At 34.1% G+C, this 23,561-nt stretch overlaps 1 protein-coding gene across 1 annotated transcript; it reads left to right on the top strand.

The window, feature by feature from the left end:
- Positions 1 to 547: 547 nt before the first annotated feature.
- LOC141821254 (uncharacterized) lies at positions 548 to 22,861 on the top strand. Its single transcript, XM_074708660.1, has 17 exons — positions 548 to 882; positions 3,206 to 3,303; positions 5,567 to 5,686; positions 10,648 to 10,737; positions 10,907 to 11,022; positions 11,114 to 11,213; positions 11,976 to 12,047; positions 12,111 to 12,158; positions 12,242 to 12,319; positions 12,399 to 12,518; positions 12,650 to 12,755; positions 15,198 to 15,361; positions 15,704 to 15,838; positions 18,707 to 18,837; positions 18,970 to 19,032; positions 19,127 to 19,205; positions 22,576 to 22,861. The coding sequence occupies exons 1-17, from the start codon at positions 582 to 584 to the stop codon at positions 22,645 to 22,647; spliced, it is 1,893 nt and encodes a 630-aa protein (XP_074564761.1). The 5' UTR covers positions 548 to 581; the 3' UTR covers positions 22,648 to 22,861.
- The last annotated feature ends 700 nt before the right edge of the window (positions 22,862 to 23,561 follow it).

Genomic DNA, 23,561 nt, shown 5'->3' with positions numbered 1-23,561 from the left:
GTAAATAAAAATATTTGTCCATCTATAATGAAAATTACATTAATAAGAATATAAGTTAAAACATTTTCAGATTTAGTTTTAATTATCGGTAAAATAATTATACTTTTTTCATCTAGATTAGAATTTGATTTAGTGGCTCTTTTCAAAAGTCAATGGATTTATCATGGATGCAAATAAAAAAAATGTTAAATCCCGGGACAATGGTCAATCCCTATGATAGTTATCCCACGGAAGTTTCCTACCAGACCACCAGGATAAATTCGCATATAGCGGCTAATCCATGCGTATTTGTAATAAAAGAAAATTCTTTCTTACAAATACAATCGTAGCTGAAAAATTTTCATGAAACCAGAGTCACAATCCGGATATCCTACCTAGTCAATCGATTTATCATGGATGCAAATAAAAAACATCGTCTGATGAGAGGTCTTCTCGTGGTTGACCTAGCTGACGCAACTCAGATTCTACTTTTTGACCGGAGTTGACTTGAGCTTCTCTCCAAACCGGGAACTTGCCTTTATTAGATTAGATGACACTGCGCCGCTCCAAACCCTCAAATTTCGCCTCTCTCAACGTCAAGGATGGTGGAGAGCGTCGGGAGGATGAACCTCTTCGCATCCCACTCGCCGCGGAGGGTTCAGAGTCACTGGACGACGACGCGTTCCTCCCACTTCGAGCAGCGCACTCAAAGGCCCGTGCTCACTTTCGTTTTACCCGCTCCTGGCGCTGCGAGCTCCCGTGCTCCTTGCCGCCAGGCGATCAAGGCGGCTTGCGTGCAAGGCGAGGTGTTCTCCGTTACTTCTACCAAATCAGATGTGGATTACCTGGGCGAGAGCACGAAAGGGGATTTGAATGTGAACCGGGAGCATCTCGAAGCCTTTGGTGAGTTCCTCCGCTAACTCTTGGTTTAGGAACTTTGATCCAATTCTTTCTCTGGAGTTTGATTTTTTTGTTTTTCTTGCTTACTGTTAAGGGCAATTGCGTTGGTGTTAGAAATATTGTTCAAGAGAAAGAAAAAAAAATGCAGCTTTGTCCCAATTGACTGTGCTCTATAATAATGTAATTTAAAATGACATCGAGATGGACCCTTGGATTGTATAAAAAATAATAAGATGTCGAAGCACATGTACATTCGGTTTTGACATACATTGTCCAAGATGAATTGATGATTGGTACAGAGTGTCAAAAAGGAATGCATGCCCATTTTGTGGAGTCTCATGAGGAATTGTGTTTTTAACTAGGAGACATCATTAGTGAAGAGCAGACCTTATGAGCACAATGCTAGTGATGGTGTCCGAAAGACAATCAGATAGTTAATTTTATTATGTATTATAATTGCACTACTTAGTAAAGTTACTCTTTTATTACAATTTATCTTATCTTGTATAATTTGATAATTATAATAAAAATTCTATATGACTGTGGCATTAGTGATTGAGCCTTAATACATTGTTATAATATCACTAATTGTCCATATTGTGATAATGTCAATATTAGTGATTGATCCTTTAATTGTGAAATGACACTAATACATTGAGATAGTATTATTAATTGCCTCTATCTTAGCAATTGTTCCTATGCAGCAATATAGACATTGATATTGCAGTAAGACTAATACATCCTATGTTTCTATCAGTGGATAGAAGGAAATCATCTCATGCTTATAAATAGTGTGATAAACAAGCAAGTGATTTGACTCACTTTGACAATTCATATGGTATTTACTCTAACATATATGAGTATTCATGATGCGTATGCAAAAGTGGTTCTTAAAGTTGGCATTATCATAACTATCTTATTTGGAGACAAATATGCCTTCATACTTGTGCGATAGTCCCTTGATAGGGATGCACGTATATTTGTCATTATTAGTTAGTATATTGCTAACCTTATGAAGATAAGTGCACAGTCAACAATGTAACTTATCATTTTGAATGAATGGGGAGTGTTTAATTGACCGTTAGATAGACAATCATTCAAGGAATTTTCACTTTCTATTGAGTTATCATTCTGAAATTGAATATTATTTATATATATGACTGATGAGATAGACATTATTTCAAGTCCTACAACACATTATCATATAAGATGATAAAAAGAACTAAATTACACAAGAGCTACTCTTGTAAAAGGCTTTGTGGGCCAATAAAACCTTTCAAATATTGGGTAGTCACTATACCTTACTAGAGACAACTTAACTTGTCTACCTAATTTTCATGTGAGATTAAAATATTTAATTGATTAAATGTCTATCAATATTTTAGGAGCCTAATGAGTCACAATTGACACAAAGTGTGTATCCTCGGATGTTGATGCATGTAAAGATTGAATGAAGTTGAAACTAATTAAAAGTTGATTTGCTTTAGTTTGAAATTAAGAGTGACTTAATTGAAACTAATTAAAGGTTAATTTACTTTAGTAAGATTAAAAGGGACTTACTTGAATTTGGTTAAGAGATATAAATTGCAATTAGACATAAATTTCAAAAGCCAATTAACTTTCTTTTTTATAAAAGGAATATTTCTACAAAGAATTTAGAGCAATCTTATAGGAATATTTCTATAAGATTTGTAGAAATAATAGAATGATCTTATAGAATGAAATTAATTTGATAAAATAATAGATTCACAAGAATATAATAGTAGGTAATAGAATTTCTATAAATGTTGTAAAAATTATTCTCCTTTTAGAAAACTAATTCTATAAAAGGTTTGACTATAAATAAGGAAGCAAATAGTTGTAGTTAAGATTGATATTAATTTGTTTTTGTAGGAAACCTAATTACTCTCTCTGCCTCTTATTGTCACCACCCCCATTCCTTAAGGTTCAACCAACTCTCCCCTTCCTCACTATTCAGTTGATATGCTTCGCTCGAAGTTCCTCTTGTTCTACTGTTGGTCCTTTGGAAGGATCAAGGTGATTATTAGTCTATCCGACCACTACATTATTGAGATCTTGTATCTTATGGATGAGTTAGAGGCTTATACTCTTGAGTAGCTTCATGCCTACAAGGAGCATGCCTTCCTTTTGGTTTGATCTAATCTATTTTGTTAGCATCTTGTTTAGATTTTTTTTTTAAAAAATTTCACTGCATCTTAGTTTTAAAATTCCACTGCATCTTCGGCATGCTAAAACCTAAACACTATAACTAATTGTTTCTTTGTTTTAGTGAAATAGTTGTTCCTTTTAATATTTTTTTTTGTAGGATTTGATGGCCAAGCTGGCTTAGACGGCTCTATTGAAGATATTGCAAGGGTAGAAGCTAAAGAAGCTGAATTTGCACTAAATGCTCTAGGAATTGTGGTATATTCTATTCTTCAATTTTATCCCGGTAATTATTATGCTTTTATCTACTTATGAGTTTAATAAGCATAAGGGTTCACATTTACATTACATTGGCATATGTCATGTATGTTTGTTTGGATGTCAACACTAAATAAATGTTCTAGTTGATAGTTTGTCATCCCTCACTTGAGCTTGGCCCACAGATAAGGAGAATTAGCTCTAAGCTAGCGATCTAAAGTAGTATAGTGCATGCAAACAAACATAACTAAACCACATACCTTAACCACAAAAAAGGAATCATATTTGAAGTCGTGACCAACTTGATAACTAATTTATAGTAGGAAGCCAAAAATAGACGATGAGCACAAAAGTGTGATTCTAGATTAATGTGCATGAATTATATTTGAGGAAGAGCTTGTGATGAAGACCAAAGATTTAGGTGGAGCTCGTGATGAAGGTGAAAAGTTGGCTAAAACTCTCAACCTGGAAAGGCTTGTGTGAGCTTGTAACTAAGGTAGAAGGCACACAATGAATGCGAGACTACGGAAGGACTCGTCTACACACGTTCCGTGTTGGTTAGTATCGCACGAGATTTAAATCCATGGCTAGGAGAGATCTTTTAGTAAAACTAGTGCAAATCTTTTTTTTCAAGATGTGGGATGGAGAATTCATGAGTCAAATGCATAAGATAATTAAAAAATTTGCAATGAGTTATTTATAATCAGAGAGAATTAAAAAGATTAACAACCATAATTTATTATGACACACATTTAAGGCATTCTCTTGGACTCCTTTGTGGACCTTTATGCTTGATGCTTTTAAGGTATCAAAAATAATTCAAATTGGTCAAGTTGGATGAGTTTTTTTTTTTTTTTGCCAAATGGAACTTCATAAAGAATCAAATTTGAATAAACAAGAAAGTAAAGAAGGGAATTGCATTTGTTGCCAAGGAAGAGAAGAAGAAGAGTAATAAGCCAATTCAAGAAGATAGCTCCTCATCATCCTCTTTATTCGAATTTGATAGCAAAAAATATCAAGCAAATGAGATTGCCTATTATGTGAAGAGAATGATGAGAAAGAGCAAATATAAGTAAATGGATTTCAAAAGACTTTTCAAAAATTTTAAGAGAAAAAGTGAAAGCGTCCTCAAAGGAAAATGTTACTTGCAATGGGTGCCATAAGAAGGGGCACTATTGAAATGAATATTCCCATCTTTAAGAAGAAAGAATCGAGATCTATGTGAGATGACACAATTCAAAGAAATAGCTCCAAGACATCGACGCTACTTAGCTTTGATTTAAGGTGTATTTTTAGGTAAAACTTGATTCACTTTTCAATATCTTGATTGCAAATTCTAAGTCTTTTATGATCATATTTCAATTTATAGGGAGAATACATGAAATAGTTTCTGGGACATAAAATGTTTAAGATGTATATGTTTGACACCATGCCTAACTTCTATATTATTGGGGTCATACTAGTTCAAACATGTTTTTAAGCTGTGTTTTGCAAGAAAAATTGAAACAACGGTGGGTTGTCTATTTCCCTCTCTAGGTGGATCATATCCAATCCTAAAACTAAGTACCTTGACATTTTGGATCGAGTGGCTTTCTTGACATTTTGACTACTAAAGGGACCTTACTTTACTTTGACCTACTCTACATTTTCCGTAAGACTTTTAAGCTAATTGGTTGAATTATTGTGTTCCTAACCAAGTTATATAGTTTGTAACTTAAAAAACGTACTGCCTGAACTGCATTCCTGCACGAGATCAAATGATTGTATTCATTAATGAATAATTGACGCCTTCATGTTTCTTGCAGTATCATATTTAATAGTATTCATGCTTGATAACTTAAGTTATATCTTTATCTGAGCTCTGGATGTTTTTCCTTTGTTTCATAATAGGATGATTTAAAACATGACCTCTTGCTTCTTATTATGACACTTTGATTATAGGGCACGTTCTTCCTTACTCTATTTATGGAGAATTAGCATTTGAGAACTAAAGTTTGGTTGCAAATTGATTCTATTGCATGTTCAAATGTTGTAGTCAGTCATCTCTTCATTAAAGAGCCTTCTATGATCATATTACAGAGTTTGTGAAGATTCTGATCATAAAATCATGCTTCTACATCTCGTTCTCCATTCATTATGTGAATTCTGGATTTCGTTATTTCCCCTCCAGATATTGTGTTTTATTAGGTATTTAATGCTAACAGTCTGATATTTGACAGAATAGTGAAAGTGTCTTGTTTAACTTACAGCATGCTGAATGCAGGATCCTTTTTCATTAAGAAATTCTCCACGTGGCATCTTCTGCACTAGGACTTTGAATCTTAGATCCATCGGTGTAATTGGGTATGACATGGACTATACATTAATTCACTATAATGTTATGGTAAGTGGATTGCATTTGTTTTTCAGTTTCTTGTTAAACTCACAGCACTACTACTGAACTCAATCTAATTGCTTAAAGTAGACCCTTTTTAATGTTTGTCTTCTTATGTGGTGTTATCATTAGACCTTGATCACAGGGTAAAAAATAGCTCAATTGGGATGTTATTAGGGAAGTTGCTGCGAGTTAAGATATATAACATTGACATTTCAATGTCCTATCTTGATTATTAATTGTAGTTATGCTGTTTATAAAGCATTTTGTACTGTCTCATTAGTGTGAAATATCTGTTCATATTATAATACCATAAAAAATTTAGGTATTTAATTTTTTTTGAAAATATATTTTAAATAAATACTTGAGTGCTAGTGTAATTTGTCTTACTTTAATATGGATGATGAATTATGGTTAAATATATTGTTTTGTTTGTATAAATATATGAGTAATGAAACTAAATGTATTATCTTTGTATCATTGTCGTAAGATCTTGACATACTATGCCAACTAAAGTGCCTATTGTTATCTTTGTATCATTGTCGTAAGATCTTGATATACTATGCTAACTAAAGTGCCTATTAGATGATGAAATATGTTTGGTTCTAGAAGGTGATTTTGTCATTTATCCTCTCTTTTGATATATAAACACTTACCTAATGCTACTAATTGTTGGTGCAATCATACTACAGTAGGTCAATGTTAACGGGATACTTGGCATATGAAAAAGTTTAAAGGTCTTGGTTGGCAGTTGAAGAAGTCTAGTAAGTGTCAGAAGATGTTGAAGAAGTACAACAAGTGTTAGAAGATGGAAAAGTCCAAGAGGTGCTTAGTAGATGGAGAAAATCAATGTGTTTGTAGAAGTCCAAGAGGTCTTCGCAAATGGCAAATGCGAAAGACCAACAAGTGTTGATAGAAGTCCTTTGTAGATGTGAAAGACCAATAAGTGTTAGCAAGATGCTTGAAAGGTGAACGCTAACCAGGAGTGTTACAAGTGTCATTAAGGAAGACTTAGAGGAGGTAAGTACTCTTGACAAGTTGAAGAAGACCTGGAGGCAGGAGTATTAACAAGTTGAAGAAGAACTAGAGGTGAGGCCTCTTGTCATGTGACATGTGATAGATTAAGAGCGATTATAATCTTACATTTTTGTAGGATTTTTTTGCTTAGACGTGTACTCAATCAAGAAACTTATATTTTGGATTAAAGTCAACGAAAAAGCTTGAACTCAAGTTAAGTAAGATTTCTAAGTAGATTAAGTTGATTGAAAATTTGTTTCAGTCAATCAAAATTTTGTTTTGATTGATTGAACAGTTGAATCAACTCGGTAGTCGATTGTAGATATTCTACTCATGAATAGAACATTATGTTACAGCTTGAATCATTGAAAAAATATTTAGTTAACCGGAAAACATTTGGGTCGACTTAAGAAGTTCTTAGTAACATATCTAAGTTAACTGGAATAGGTTGAGAGTCAATTGAATAAGTTGTTTGTCAATAAAGTCACAAACTTATCTAGTTGAATTGACTTGAAAAGCCATTAGAAAAAGGTCATAAGCATATTTAGATTGATTTGACCAACAAAGTTTGAGTCGACTAATGCAGAATTGAGTTAACTGAAAAAGTGTTGAGTTACTAAAGAAGTTGCTGGTAGACAAATTTTCAAGATCAATGTTTTAGTCAAATGAGATAAAATTGAGTTGATTGCAATCATCTAGATTGGAGTTGACAGTCTGTTTGCGGTTATAAATAGGGGATCAATGGGACCTCGAAAACATCAATTCTCATGTGCCTTCGACAAACTATAAAGAGTTTAAAGGGTTAAAGGGTTTTTTTTTTCATATTTAACATTTTTCTCTATTTTTGTATTTTAATTTTCTCATAGTTTATTTATTTTGTTGCAACTAGGGTTGCAAACAAATCAAATCGAGCCAAATAATATGAAAATATTGATATTTGAGTTCGAGCTTGAAAAATATATGTGATATTTGAATTCGATTCGAAGCTCGAAAATACAAATAATTTGGCTCAAGCTTAGTTCGAAATAAAATTCGAGCTCAAGTTCGGTTCGAATTGTTTAAACCTTGAGTCAAGTAGAATCGAACTATAATTTGAAATGACTTAAATTCAAGTTTGGTTCGAATTATTCAAACCTTAATTTGAGCATATTTAAATTCAAATTGTGTAAACAATAATCTGGAGTTCGATTTGAGTTTGGCTCGTGAGTAGCTTGTGAACAATCAAACAAAATATTATGGGTTTGAATTCAGCTTGAAAAAATTATCAAACATATTCGAGTTCGGCTCAAATTCAATAATTTCGAATACAAATCAAATATTTTCCGAGCCAGCTCGAAAAATTTGAAACAGGCTCTATTCGTTTGCACTCCTAGTTGCAACAGTAAAGTTGTGGTTCAAGTTGCAGAAATAACCTCTTGCAATGCAATTTAGGTTGCGTACGATAGATTCAATGTGGTCCGATTTTCTTGGGAACTATACATTAGTGGGAGCATCGTGCACTAGACTGCTCTTTTTGTTTATTTATTTTGTTATTTGTAAAGAGAAGAGGAAGGTATTTTTGTATAGAGTTTCTCCACCTCCTAGTAGGAGATTTTCTTTGTAGGGGATTTCCAAGTAGTGACATGGAGTAGGATTGAGATTCCAACCATATTAAAGGCTTTGAGTGTTTATTCTATTTATATTTGTTTATCTTATTTATGCAATGCACTTACAAATATATAATGTTATTATGCATTTGCAAAACTAATTGAAAGATTTGACATTTACATGTTTGCGCTTATTTAAAGACCCTCCCTTCTAGAATTTTTTGCATGATGCCTACATTGTATAAAAAAGGTTTTTGACAGGTGCCATTCTTGCGATAAATTTTATTTTATTTTTGCGATAATTTTTTTAAAGTACAATAGACTAATGTGGTCTGATTCTTTCCTGGGACCTCGTATTGAGGGGAGCTTCGTGCATTGAGTTGCCCTTTTATTGATGGCGGAGTCTTTGATAGAGTTGTTAGCTTCTTTATTCTTTTTGTCATACATGTAAACAAGTCGATTTGATATATCAATTAAGCTTGCCTATAAGAAACCTTTAAATAAATTAGGCTATGAGATTTTCGCTAAACATGTTTAATTTAACTCTAGTTTCGTAATACAAGCTTATGATAGTCCTTTCCAAGGTTTGGAATTTTATTTTGAATAGGGGATTTTGTCTTTGGTCGGAACAAAAGTGTACCAGTGTGTTGACATGATAGTGTTGGTGGACTGATGAGTAAGAAGGTGCCGCAAGGAATTGAGGAGGTGGGAGGTGATTCACAAGCATAAGTAGTAGCAAAAGAAGGAAAAGGTCAAAAAGGAGTAGTCACAACCCTTATATGCCTTATTTGTGGACATGGAAGAAGCTCACGAGGAAGCATGGCACCTCATCACAGACGCTCACAAGGTAGAAGATGCTCACAAATCGCCTCCCACCTTTGTTTTGCTTGTATACTGAGGGTATCAAAAGTTCTTACGTGTTAGTAGGAGGATGAAATAATGCTCATGCCGATTGGCTGAGAATGAAATTTGAAACCATGGTCCTTTTATCTCCTTCTCAATGTGACAAATGTGTAGGTGTTGTTGGGTCGAGGTCAACTATATATTTTTGGATGATGTCCCAAAAATATAGTGTCTAGGTATTGGAAGTCCTAGTAAGTCGAGGTCGATTTATACCAGAAACATAAAGTGTCTTAGTAGACGAGGAAGTCCTAGAGACATAGAGTGTCTCGACACAATGAGAATTCAACCTTAGAGCGGCTAAAATTTATGCATCAGTCGACTAATATAGTTATTCAATCGATGGATGGTCGAGTCGACTGGGTAGTCTACTCAGGCTAGAATGTCAACGAATAGAACTCGAAGGGTAGTCGACTTGACTGATTAAGGAGATCAAACTAGGAAGTAGTCGCTGATGTGGAAAAGTTGCACACAACAGTCGACTATGATACATCAGTCGATGGATATTTGGTTCTAGTTGGCTGATTAACAAATTCCAGAAATCAGCAAAGAGCCTATCAAAGGAGGAAAGGTTTCAGATTTTAGCAATGGTTTTTGAGTGAATGCTGTAGCATTTGTGAGCCATCTTAAACAATCCAAAGCAAAAAAAGCAAGCAACAATAAGAGAAAGAAAAGCTTTATTGTGTAAATATTTCTTGTATATTTTGTTATTTCTTAACAAATTGTATTCTCTTGTTGTCACCTTTGTAAGCTGAGATTTGTAGAGAAAGAGAAAATATAGTGGGACTTTGAGGGGTGATCCACCTAAAGGATGATTGCCCGTGGACTAGGTTGTCAAACCACGTTTAAACACTTGCGTTTTGAAGTTTTAGTTTGCATTTGTTGTTCTTGTTTAGTACTTTGCATAACAAATTTTTTTGTCCAATGGTCCAACAAAATTTACTTTGCGATTGAGCCAAGATTTATTTTACTTTCATCTTTACTTGCTTCTGTTAAAGAAAATGGTTGTTTGAGATTGGATTGCAGGAATGCAAATTTCTCTCAAGCAAAGGCAATTTACTATTACCCTCCGTAGAACTTTCATTTAATGGAGACAAATGGGCTTTGACAAAAAAAAAAAATCTTTTAGGAAGACACTTGCTGTTGGTTTACCATAGGGCTGGTTCATAGTAGGTGAATTGATGATTTAGACCTTGTTAGCATTTGCAACGCTAGGATGATTTAGGAAATTTGGTACAATAAATACTGACTAACTATATAAGCCTTACATGATGAATTAAGCTTGGATAGCAGGCCTTAGATTTTCTAGGTGCATATCATACATATCATTTAGGTTTTGATCAAGTCAGTTAATTTTCATATTTACTTGGACATCAAAGATGTGTAACAGACATTTCTTAAATCAATATATTGACCATTTATGCAAGTTTGATATACTGATGACAATATTAACTAGTTACCCTGCAGGCTTGGGAAGGACGTGCTTATGATTATGGAATGGCCAACCTAGAGAGCATGGGTTTTCCAGTTGATGGCCTTGAGTTTGACCCCAACTTGGTAATTATTAGAATTGTGTACAATGTGATAGTTTGTGTGAATTCTATTCATGTAATAAATTGTATATACTGGAATCTCCAATAACATGAATCCAATGACTGTAGATGCAGTCTTCATATATAATGTTTGAGTTTCTTAGCATCACTTCCAATTCTTTTTCTATGATTAGGTTATTAGAGGGTTAGTCATGGACAAAGAAAGGGGAAACTTGGTTAAAGCTGATAGATTTGGTTATGTGAAGAGGGCAATGCATGGTACTAAAATGCTTTCAACCAGAGATGTGAGGTCTGCTGCTTTTTTTTACTCATAGGTTTCCTAACTTTCTCGATTTGACCATAAGAGTAGTTTCATGCTTATCATTTTCTTTTGTCCATAGTGAGATTTATGGCAGAGAATTAGTTGATCTTAGAAAGGAAAGCCGTTGGGAGTTCCTGAACACCCTTTTCTCTGTTTCAGAAGCTGTGATGTACATGCAGGTTAGGTACCATCTTGAGCATTGGATGAGTTTTTGTTTGTGATAAGTATGATTTCTTTTTTTTTGTTGCCGTAAACAACTGATATTTATTAACTATAAGTTCTGCTGCTGCCTATCTAATGTCTACTTGTTCTGCTTTGTATTGTAACATATTCTTTTTTAAATTCATGTATCCATTAATATACTTCCACACATAGTTTGAAATCTCGTACCGTGCCGAGCAAATAGTCAAAACATATAAAATCACCAAGATTCAAAATCTTGAGTTGTGTCATAGTTTCAGTCTTTGATTGAAAAGATATTATTCCAATATCGTGCCGACACTCGAATGCATGGTGCTAGTGACATATTAGAGATTGAAGGAGAAAAAAAGATGAAGTGAAGGAAGAAGACATTGTGTGTGCATGATATATTTTGACAATTTCGCCCTGCAAGGTGCAAGATTTAAAATCATACTCGACACATTCCCTCCTATTCTTCATTTCCTTTTTCAACTCCAATCCATCGCTGACACCATACATCAAAACATCGATATAATACCGAAACAATATTGTTCCTATTAAAGACCGAAACTTTGGCATGACTTGAAATCATGTAGCATCAATTGCTGGATGCTTTTTTTATACTCACAACGATTGACCATCCAGTATGCCATTTTATTTCCTCATACTGTATGTTTTTCATTTGAGACTTCTACTGTTTGCATTATTATGGTGATGTTTACTGGATTAGAAAATTAAACTGACCATAGTTTCCTTTGCAGATGGTCGACAGATTGGACCAAGGAGCAGTGCCAACAGAACTTGGACCTCTCGACTATATGGGGCTTTACAAGGCATGAAAATTACAGACTATCTATAATGCTATTTGGTATTCTAATACTTTCTATTGCTTTCAGGCTGTTTCCAAGGCTCTCTTCAGAGCTCATGTTGAAGGTCAGCTCAAGGTAATTATACTATTCTTTGTTGATCGTCTTTGTTCATTATTTATCTAGCGAATACATTCAAATTGTTGATGAACATTCCACAGAGTGAGATAATGGCAGAACCAGAACGATTTGTAGAGCCTGATCCTGAACTTCCTCTAGCTCTTTTGGATCAAAAGGAGGTTTTTATGCACTTCCCTCTGGAAAATAATATATCTGCATTTAGTTTCTTTTACCAATTATATTTTTGGATTTTATCAGGCCGGTAAGAAATTGTTATTAATTACCAACTCTGATTACCATTATACAAAACAAATGATGCAACATTCCTTCAATCGGTTTCTTCCGAATGATATGGATTGGCGTGATCTTTTTGAAATGGTAAGGGAATGTTATCAAATCTTCAACTTTATTAAGCTAAATTATTTACTTCAAATAATTAAGCATATTTTTCTTGAAGTTATATCTATTTCTTCCCATTTCACTTGCCGATGGATGAATGTTTTTTGCAGGTTATAGTTTCTGCAAGGAAGCCAGAATTTTTTCAAATGTCACATCCATTATATGAGATCGTGACACATGATGGATTAATGCGTCCGTGTTTTAAGGCAAAGTCAGGTGATGATGCAATCTTTCAATCCCTTTTCTATCATTTTGAAGAGTCTGCAAGTTCTTTGGTTTCTATATCAGAAGCATATTTAAGTTGTAGGTGTACTTATAATATTCCATATTCCTTAATGATACATTTATATAGGTAGATGGGGACTATTTAGGATTGTGTGTAATAATTTCCCCTAATAAGAATCAATACTCAAACCGTAATTTTTAACATATTAGTTTAATTTAATTAATTAATTTTTTAAAAATTGTAAAGAATAATTTAAAATATAAAATTTTTAAATAAGATAAAATTTGGTAAGTAAAAGTTTTTTCTGTGTTTTCACTTTTATGATGTCAATAGAGATCGAGAGGAATAGTCTTAGCATGTAATACGAAAACTAAAGTTCGATGAGATTACATCAAGCCTTCATCTCCTCCTCCTTTATGTGTTCTCTCACCTTCAGTTCGAATGTCAATAAACAACTAGGGTTTGGCATTAACAATTTATTTTAATAAAAATTTATTAATTAAGTTAGAAAGTAAATTATTTATTTATACTATTTTTAATTTGTTTTATTAAAATATCATTTAAAATATCTTACATTTCTTTTGATATTGGTAACGTCATATTTTACTAAACTTATCTTATTTATTTATATAAATTTCAATTCGAGCTATTGTTTTATCATTTTAAAAAAGAGAGAAAAATATATTTATTTGTTTTTAATAAAATTTTTCAATGGCAGCAACCTTTTGCTAAAACTTAATAACACTCATTTATCCAAGAATTATCATATATAATATAATACGATAGATATAATATATTAATAAATCAAAGTCACCATCCCCTTATCATTTTACCACATAATAGAAAATTTAGGTAACACTTTTACATATTCTCAAAATATAAAGATTATATTAATCCATTAATAATTTGAAATTTTCAAATAAATGTAACATAATCAATGTCTAAAATCATTAAAATATATTTGAAGATGTCGAAACTAAAGATCATATTCATGACTATTATAAATGCAAGTCCTCGGACTTTAGGTCTCTGCAATAAAATTTAAAACTAAAGATCAATCTTCATTACCCTTATAAATGTAAGATCTTGAACTTGATGTCTCTAAAATAAAATGGAATTAAGATGATTTAATTATGTGCAGTAACAAAAATATGGATTTTAAATTTATATATTACTGAAAATTGTTGCAAAAGATTTAATAATCACCAAACATCTCACGAAATAATATCGAAACTTGAATTCAACATAACATCATAACATCTCAAATATAACTCAATAGTAAACATCTATAGCAATCAAATATTAATAAAAAAAATTTAATTAGTATATTTTATATTTAAAAAAATATCGAAACTATATTGATACAACATAATACGGTATCGAAATTGTATCATTTCGATCATAAACTGAAACTTCAGCATGGTTCAAAATTTTAAACCTTGCATTTAATTAAAGTGTTGATGTCGAGACTTGCTATTGCTCGACACCCAAACTAAAGTCAAGACAACATGTAGGAGGAGAAGAAGCTTGATATGATCTCACCGAATCCTAGTTTTCCGTCACTTGCATGTATAATTTCTCTTATTTCTCTCCTGATCGTCACAGAAGTTAGAACATGAAAAGAAGTCTCACTCAAATGATATATTCATTTTTATCCTATATAAAAATTTCACATTATTATTATTTTTAATTTTAGATAACTAATTAAGCTTAATCGAACTAATATTTTGATTTTGGGTCTAGTGGAAGTCGTTTAGAGTTAAAGGGTTAGGTTGACCCATCAAGTATAATTAGGATTAAGTGGGTTCCAATTGGGTTCGATTTGGGCTCATTTTGGTTAGTTTAAGATTGAACCAAGTTTATAAATAGGACATTTTGGTCTAATTGTATTTAATTAAGTTAGGGTCAGTTGCCTGTCATTTACGTTGTTCATCAGCAAGTGTTATTTTCCTTCATCCCTCTTGCAACACTTCTCCCTCCCTCAATTTCTCTCTTGCTCTTTCTTCTTCATGTCTCTCTACTTCTCCATGCATACTATCACTGCTCAGGATGAGTTGTGAAGCGAGGAGATTAGTCTACTTGTGACTCACAAGTCTCCGGTGCTAGTATCAAAACCATCTCGCATGCTAGTTGGCGAACAAAATAGTAAATTTTGCTTAAGGAAACTGTCACATGCTCGACATGTTAATCCATAAAATGGACAAGTGCTTGTTCTTCATGTTCACATGTAATATAACCTTTGCATTAGGTTACCGTTTATGCGATTTACAGAACCTAACTATGTGCTTCTGTATGATTTATAGATCTGACTTTACTTATTTTTAATACTTTATTTATTGATACATACAATGCAGGTTCCTTCATTATGATTTATAGGTCAGATATGTTTCTAAAATCTTAGTTCCTTGTGTACTAATACGTTTACAATTCAGGTGGTTTGTACTCTGGTGGTAGTGCTCAAATGATAGAGAAATTCCTTGATGTACATGGTGATGAGATTTTATATGTTGGTGACCATATATATACGGATGTAAGCCAGTCAAAAGTTCATTTGAGATGGCGTACAACATTGATTTGTCGAGAATTAGAAGATGAGGTACAATATCTGTACAACTGTTATCTGTTTCCCAAATCATTATCATTCTTAATTTGTTTACCGCGCATGGAAATTGCTTCAATGGAGTAAAATTGTTCAACTACACCGAATAACATATCCATTTAATACAATTTGACAAGTCCTTTTGTTTTTTATGTGAATTTTTTTGGAATGGGCTTCATGTGAGAATTTTGATTCTCTTTAATCATGTATCTGAAATATTAAATTTAGTTAATAAATCCTTAGCTCATAGCAATGATAATTCCAGCATAATATCAATGGCTCTATTAAACTTTGATCTAGAAATTGCTATCAATCTTTCTTAGGCTGTGATTTTTGCAGTATAATGCGTTAATCCTTAGTCGAAAGTACAAGGAGGAGCTTATAAAGCTGATTGAGCAAAAGGAAATTGTAGGTGATCTATTTAATCAATTACGTCTTGCATATCAACGACGCACTAAAGGTCGTCCAGCTCAGGTAAACTCTGACAAGAATATTATCTAGTATCACTATCTTTTTTCCTCTTCTATTTAAATCTTATTTTAAAGTGTTCTTTTGTCTATTTTGTATCCGCAAGCCAAAAGCTTCATGTGTTAGTGTTGGGTTGTTACCATGGTCAGGAATGGAAGAATAGGACTTCGTCAAGAACAATGGTAGTCACATAGGGCTTGGTGTGAATGGCAATGTGGAGTACAAAGCTTTGAAAGGAGTTGTGTTCTTGGAGGTGTACTTGACGAAGTCAAGCTAGGTGTTACTAAAATATAGGTTTTGGTGGCTGGTGTTCCTCGGTCAGCTAGGAGCCATTGGGATTACAAGTGGAGTTGGGGAATGGTAAGGTGCTTGATGGCTCCGTAAGACAATGATTATGACAACAATGCTTGGCTACTAAATTTGAGATGGTGATATTGCAATGAGGGTGAGTAGAGTCGAGGAGGTTTTGAGAACAAATGTGAAGGATTATTTAGTGTATTGGTAGACGTGAAAGAGAAAAGAGAGAGAAGGGAGAGGTGGTGGGGGAAGAGATCGGTATTTTCATAATGGAAGGGGAGGCATAGAAGATAATTTGGATTTTGCGGGAAGACAAGTGAGGGGAGATTGTGCCTTTACAATTAACCCATGTCATTTAAGGTTTAAAATGTCATGCCGGGGTTTCGATCTTTGATGGAATGATACTATTTTGATATTTTGCTGACATTCCGATGTATGGTATCGGTGATAAATTGGAGGTTGAAAGAGAAAGGATAAGAAACATAGAAAGTGGACATTGTTTGAGCCGAGTGGTATCGAATTTTAATAATTTACTGGAACGATATATTTCGACAGTTTCATCTGGCATGGTACGAGATTTCAAACCATGATTCTTATTATAAAAAAATCTCGAAAAGTATTGTAAAATTGTTATTCTTTGCAAAATGATGTTATTGCTTGCAACACACATGTATATGTAGCCTTTAAGCTTATCTAATTATTCATTTGTCATGAGACCTCTAACTTGAGACAAAAAAAGAAAAGCATTTTATTTCTACCATCCACCCATCATCATCACCAAGTTATGGCATAGTCCCAACTATTTTGGAGTCAAATACATGTACCTTATCCCGCTAGCAACTTCTATGCTAGGTAATATTGATAGTAATGTTCAAATCCATTTATCGGGATGGAATTATATTGTATTACTGACTACTTTATCATGGTAATAGAGTCCAAATTTTCTCCCCTGCGCATCGGTCTTCTCCATGTGATAGTGTCATTGGACAGCTCTTCCATTGCAACAAGTTGATCACTTTCATTGCATCAAATGTACAACAATCTCTTTTGTTAAGGATACAGTTATAAATCAATGAGGGTCAGCTTGTAAATATATAAACTACAAGAATATAAATGTAAGACAGTAATAAGATACTATAAAGGCAAAGTGGAATTCCTACAGAAAATTTAACTCCAAGAGTTTCTGCAATTTATCAATGAGGGTCCGTTGTATGTGATTCAATCATAGTGTCTTCTTCCTCGGTAGCTCAGTCAGGTTGCAGCACTTTCTTCCTTGGCAATTTAGCGGTATTGCAGCTTTTAATCAGTGTCTTTCACACTAGTTTGTGAACTGTGCTTGCTTTCATTGTGCATCCCTTTTCTGTGTGGTTCTTCAAGATTGATCAGTATCATTGGGCATCCCATCCCGTCTTATTAGTGTAATTGAAACGCATGAAATTGAGCAATGTGGGTAGTCTACGTTCTTATTAGTGTAACTGAAAATATTCCCAAGTACCTCTTAAGCACAAGAGCAATCACTAATGTAAAGATCTTATTCGTTCGTCATTGCACATAGCAAGAAAGTGCAAGGACACATGAAGATTTACTCCTATTTTGTCTCTATTCAAGACTTAAGGAACAGAAAGCTAATCCCTGTAGAGTATGAGTCTTTTGGACTGTTCCTCCATAGCTGCCATCATTCATGGCTAAGTTGTCTCTTCTTGAGGTCCAAATTCTCTTGGGGTCATTAGTCTATAGAACTATAAAAAATGGTTATACCTTTAATCAAAGCTCAATTAGGAAACTTGTTCGATCTTCACTCCTTAATAGAGTCCATAAACATGCTTCTACACTCTCTTTAATGCATTCTAATGTTTTAGGTCCTAATCGTGTCGATACCTTTTTTGATAACTACTCTAAATATTCTTTCTTTTATTTTCTTAATTAAAGTTTTCTTTCATCCTTATCTCTTATACTCTATTCTAATTCACTTGTCTAATCATAGATTGATTGTTTTTGAATGGCATTATTGTCTAAACATATTTTCTCTCACTTTGTCATTTACCTAATTGCTCCTAAAATAATATTTTTGACATATCTTTTTGGTAACAGTATTATGATTTGAAATCTCGTACTGTGCCAGTTGAAACGTATCGTTCCAATGAATTACTGAAACTTGATGCCGCTTGGCACAAACAATGTCTTCTTCCTGCAACCTCCAATCTGTCATTAATATCATGCATCGAAATGTCGGCATGATATTGTAACCGTATTGTTTCAGTGAAAGACCGAAACTAATGTTCTTAAATATTTTATTAAATTGTAAGATTTTAAAATGTTAGGTTCTCTTCCTACAATCAGAGGTTCTTAGGTAAGATCTCGAGTCCAACAATCTTATGCACAATTTCAGGAATTCCTCTTGATCATAGAATCTTATTATTTTCTTCATATTAATTATATCTTCATCAATATTTCTCCATTGAATAATAGAAGGAAACCTATTAAACTCATTGCAAAACTTCAATGCATTTATTGTTGTGTTTCATAGAAAATGAATGTACTGATTGTTAAAATGCCACAACTTGTTTCATTTTTAAGACTCATGCAGCAAATAATATGGATGACAAACAATTGAAGGAAAGTATGCAGAAATTGCTAGTTATTATGACAAGACTAGACCAGAAGATTGCGCCAATGTTGGAATCAGATGGCGAATTCTTCAATGAAAGGTACAGATAGAACTTTCTTCATAAACCTACTATAGTAGATGTAGAAGTGTTAGATTCATGCAATAACCTCATTGTTCGATCGCAAAACAGTAGTTCTGATAGTCCGAGTCTGAAACTAATGGTTTGTCTCAGATGGGGTTATCTTTCACGCTCCGGCTTGTGGGACAAGAGCCACCTTACAAGGCAAATTGAAAAGTAGGTCATCCCTCGCTAGCCTACTAATTTGTCTATCAAAAGAACAGGGTGACATTCGTGCATTCTCTCTTTTTCTTTTATATTTTAACTGTAGGTATGCCGATATCTATACATCCAGAGTCTCAAATTTTCTCCACTATACTCCATTTATGTATTTCCGGTCACAGGAACAGGTAAAAACAATGTTCTTCATCATAAATCTTTACATTATTGTGAAATTAAATTTTATTTGTCGTATCTTCATTCGTTTGTCTTGATGCCTATGATTTTATGCTCTCCTTTGAAGTTTGTGTTTGTCAACAATATTATTAAGTGATCTTTAAGGATTTAATATTACTAAGACAAAGTATTTGTTTAATTATCATAATGAGTTTTTTTTTCTAAAAACAAAAACGAAAGGTCTAAATCTTCTAAATTAAATTGCTAAATGACTAGAAAGATATCTAGAACTAGGGCTCAACCTCAAACTCTCCACTAGTTGAGTTGGCCAATTTCAAAGCCGACAATGTACTCCTTCGATGGTGAAGTGTCTTACCGCTAGTAGTCCCATTGACCTATATCATATTCATTGTTGTAAATTTGCCTTAACAATTAGGCGCTTGGGTTCTTTCGTCCCCTCTTAAGCTAGTTTAAATAAATTGTAGGTGATATATGCATGACAACATTATTTTTGTAGTACAATTTCAATAGGGTCTATGGGAGCATGTCCTAATTTGGTAGTTATTTAACCTAAGTGAGTTTGTATGTTATTTGAATTGTATCTCTATACTTGGCCTCTATACTTAAGCTAACTACGATCGTTTGCTTTTTGTTTTTCTAGAAAATTACAATAAATTATAAGAAGATAGAGTAATGTGAATCATTTATATGTGGGAGAACCTACCATTTATCATTAGTGTAATCATATTTCTATACTTGCTCTATACTTAAGCTAAATTCGTGTCTAAATTTACTCTATGAATCTCTATGGTTCTCTATGTCTAAATTTACTAATGAAGGTACCCCTACATTCGTGTGATTATAATCGAATCATCATTGGTGATGATAATGCCATTAATTTAAATAATGAAGATGCTACATCTTTTTGATTGCGAGGTGAGGTTGAATCTCGACGAAGCCAAGGCAATGCCCTCCTCCGTAGTGGTCAGCAATTTACCACCTCACAGATGGTCGTGGGGCTGACCGTTAGGCCACTGGGGTTGAGTTATTTGTTACACTCCTAATTAGTCCAAATTAAAAAAGGTATAATTAAATTTCCTAAAACAGAAGGGGAGCCTTGGCGCAACGGTAAGGTTGCTGCCATGTGACCTAGAGGTCACGGGTTCAAATCCTGGAAACAGCCTCTTGCCAAAGGCAAGATAAGGCTACAATGGATCCTTTCTCCGACCCCCCATGACGGGAGCTTCGTGCATTTTTTAAATTTCCTAAAACAAACACCCATAGATTGCTTTTGACTATACAAAGACTTCTTTATTTTTTACGCTAGGTCATTCTACATGAGTAATTATTCTAGAATGATGCTACGGAAGTATGCCAATGAGCTGGATGTTGAGATGGAGCTGATGATGCGGAGGTCTACCAATGCCGTGGCTACTGAGGTGGTGTTGTCTGACCTACCCAGAGTGCACACTAGAACAAGCATCAGAGAGCGTCGAAATTGTCCAACAAAACCCTTTGATGCTTAAGTAACTAGAGGTGTAGTGAGCAATGAAAAGTATTGAAGCAAGAGAGAGAGAGAGAGAGACCCCAAACACCAACATATGTTGGTATTTATAGGTATGATGATTGTGGGCCATGTTTGTTGTGACCAACAACTGCAAGGGCAATAGTGGCTCTCTTGAAAAGCCTCGTAGCCTACTAAACTCAAAGGGGAGAGCTCAGAGAGTTCAGAATGGAGAGCTCAAAGAACCCAAAATGGAGAGCTTGGGGAGCTCAAAGTAGAGAGCTCAAGGAACTCAAAATGGAGAACTCAGGGAGCTCAAAGTAGAGAGCCCGAGGAACTCAAAATGGAAAGCTTGAGGAACCGAGCTCAACATGGCTAATGACGCTTACTAGCCGACCTAGCTTGAGGTCTTGGAACACATGGTATGTGTGAAGTGGGGCCATGTAGGCATAGCTTGCTGATTCGGAGTGAGGTCATTATCAGGGGTATCATAGAATGGTGCTTAAAATTCTACATTGTTACTGTAAAGAAGACACTTTTTTGTCAAGTTGCTGAAGATGCCAATGAAAGACAACTATTAAAGAGGCAAATTGAAGCTATCTTGGCCACAAAGATAGTGTTAAGATAGTGTACTACTAAGAACATTTATCGGTAAAGACCCACTCGCAGCATGCAATGGTACCAACTCACAAGTGTTACTAGAGTTGATAATATTCATCTTATCTATTATGGCTTGCCGCTAACTTGAATTAGAAAGGGCTTCTAAGAGATCAAGTAATGGATTCTAAAACCAAAGACAATTAGAAAGAAGAATAATTGGGCTGACCATGAAGCATAAGGTAAATAGCCGGAAAGTGAACGTGGAGTAAAACAGTAAAAGTACCTCTGCAAAAATAATGGGATAGTCCAATTAGAAGTATGATTTAAGATGACGGTAGGTGACAGTAAGGCGAGAGAGTTTTTGGAAGTGTTGGAGCATGTTTGGATAACCTTCATCTATACCACTAACAAAGACGGTTTCTTGAGAGTAGGATCAGGAAGTACCTCGTGCCAATTTAGAAAGAGAGGGTGAAGAGCCAAAGAAGGGAGGAAAGTTCGACAAACAACATGACTCCTTTTCTATTATGTGTTCTTATAGATGATAATCGAAGATACAAAGTGGATTGGTTAGTAAATAGGGTTTAGTAGAAGCCCTTAACGTTCTCATATACATATTTGGCAGGACTAGTATATGAGAGCTTATTGAGTCTTCACTAGCTCTAACTCAATATAAACAATGTGGAGGAATAGTTAGCAAAAAAGGTCAAAATCAAATTTTAAAAATTTTAAAATGTTGATTAGTTAGAAATAGATATACGAGTACGAACAGGATAAGAAATGAGAATGTTAAAGAGAAAGTCAGATTATACCTATTGAGGAACTAGACGATCAAAGAAGATTTGATTAACAATGATAAAATATAATAAATTTTATTTAAATATACACGATAACATAGAAGGCGATACAACCAAATGGCATAAGAGGATCTATATAGCCGATAAGACTTGGTTGTCGTTATTATTATTTGATTAGTTAAAATCCAACATCATTAACATGAATAATATTGCCCTGTTGATTCATTAGCCCATGCTGCCTCTTCGATCTTCCATTGTAAACTCTAGTGTAATTTACTAATATCGACTCATTAAGATTAAGTGAATGCGCACGATTGATTTATAGCAACCGAAGCATGCAGTGGCAATTTACGGAATGCTTTCGTCACACGATCAGCATGTAAAATTCGATATCGTTGTCGTCTGTAGATGTGCTTGCTTTCTTGCAAATCTCTAGTGTAGTTGAATGCTTACTTTACGCATGTATTCTATTGCACAATTTTGCAGACGTTGGCGCATGATTCACACACATACTCTTCCAGAGATGTCGATCGAATCGCAGTCGAGCATGAGCATTGATCAAGTTGCATTCTCACCTGCAAGGATGATTATAAACTGCATTCAATAAGAGGAGTGCAAACATTTGATGATCATGCTTATTTGGTCCTCTTGTAAGTATGATCAATTACGGCCTATGTCAAGCATTACAACTTGCCATATTGCATTCTCATTGTGAAAACATTCGTTATCGATAGTTTGATTTGTTCAGTGATTCTCTCCGCAAATTTGACGATGTATTCTCGTGTTTCATCTTCGCCTTCAAAATGTCTCCGTTGTGTATGTTGTTGATGGGATTGCGTAAGATCGATAGATGGAACGGATAAATGTAGTTCAAAATCATCTTCATTAGTATCACTATTTTGCTAGATAGTGATAGTCCTATTAGCCAATTGTTCATGTCTAACTTCATCTACTAGGACTTTCTAGATGAACATTAGCTTATCAATGTTCATAATCATCAATGTTGGTTCTATTATCGTGGAAGTCGACTGTTGATGGCTTCAACTTGACCACTTTCTAGATTTGTTCTAGAGAAGTCATGCTTACGGAAAATCATTTGATCATACTATCCCAAGATCTCTCTAAGCTACCTTAAAGTCAACTTCCTCAAGTAAAGAGCTTCATCCACACTAACTTTTACAAACAACTAGGTGACGTCTATCTCTGTCTCCACCTTTAGTTGCACTTTAGTAGTTCATTAAACTAACGATAAAAAAAAATAAAATCATCTTAAAACACACAAAAATTCACATCTTTGATCCAAAATTGAAATTTTACTTTACCAACAAAGACACACCAACACTCGTGCGACCGAAATTACCTTCTCACAAAGTCAATCTCATCCTCCAAAAGTGCTTATTTTCTGCTGCTTTTGATCGACTTCTTCGAACATCAAAGCTCAACAAATCAAGCTGCAACTCGATGTCCTTGAC

This window comes from Curcuma longa, chromosome 2 (assembly GCF_044706935.1).
Source record: "Curcuma longa cultivar G26 ecotype Majalengka, Jawa Barat chromosome 2, ITB_CL_G26_1.1, whole genome shotgun sequence".
Taxonomy (NCBI): Eukaryota; Viridiplantae; Streptophyta; class Magnoliopsida; order Zingiberales; family Zingiberaceae; genus Curcuma; species Curcuma longa.
The sequence above is the reverse complement of the archived record's forward strand: the minus strand, read 5'-3'. Positions and strand labels throughout refer to the sequence as shown.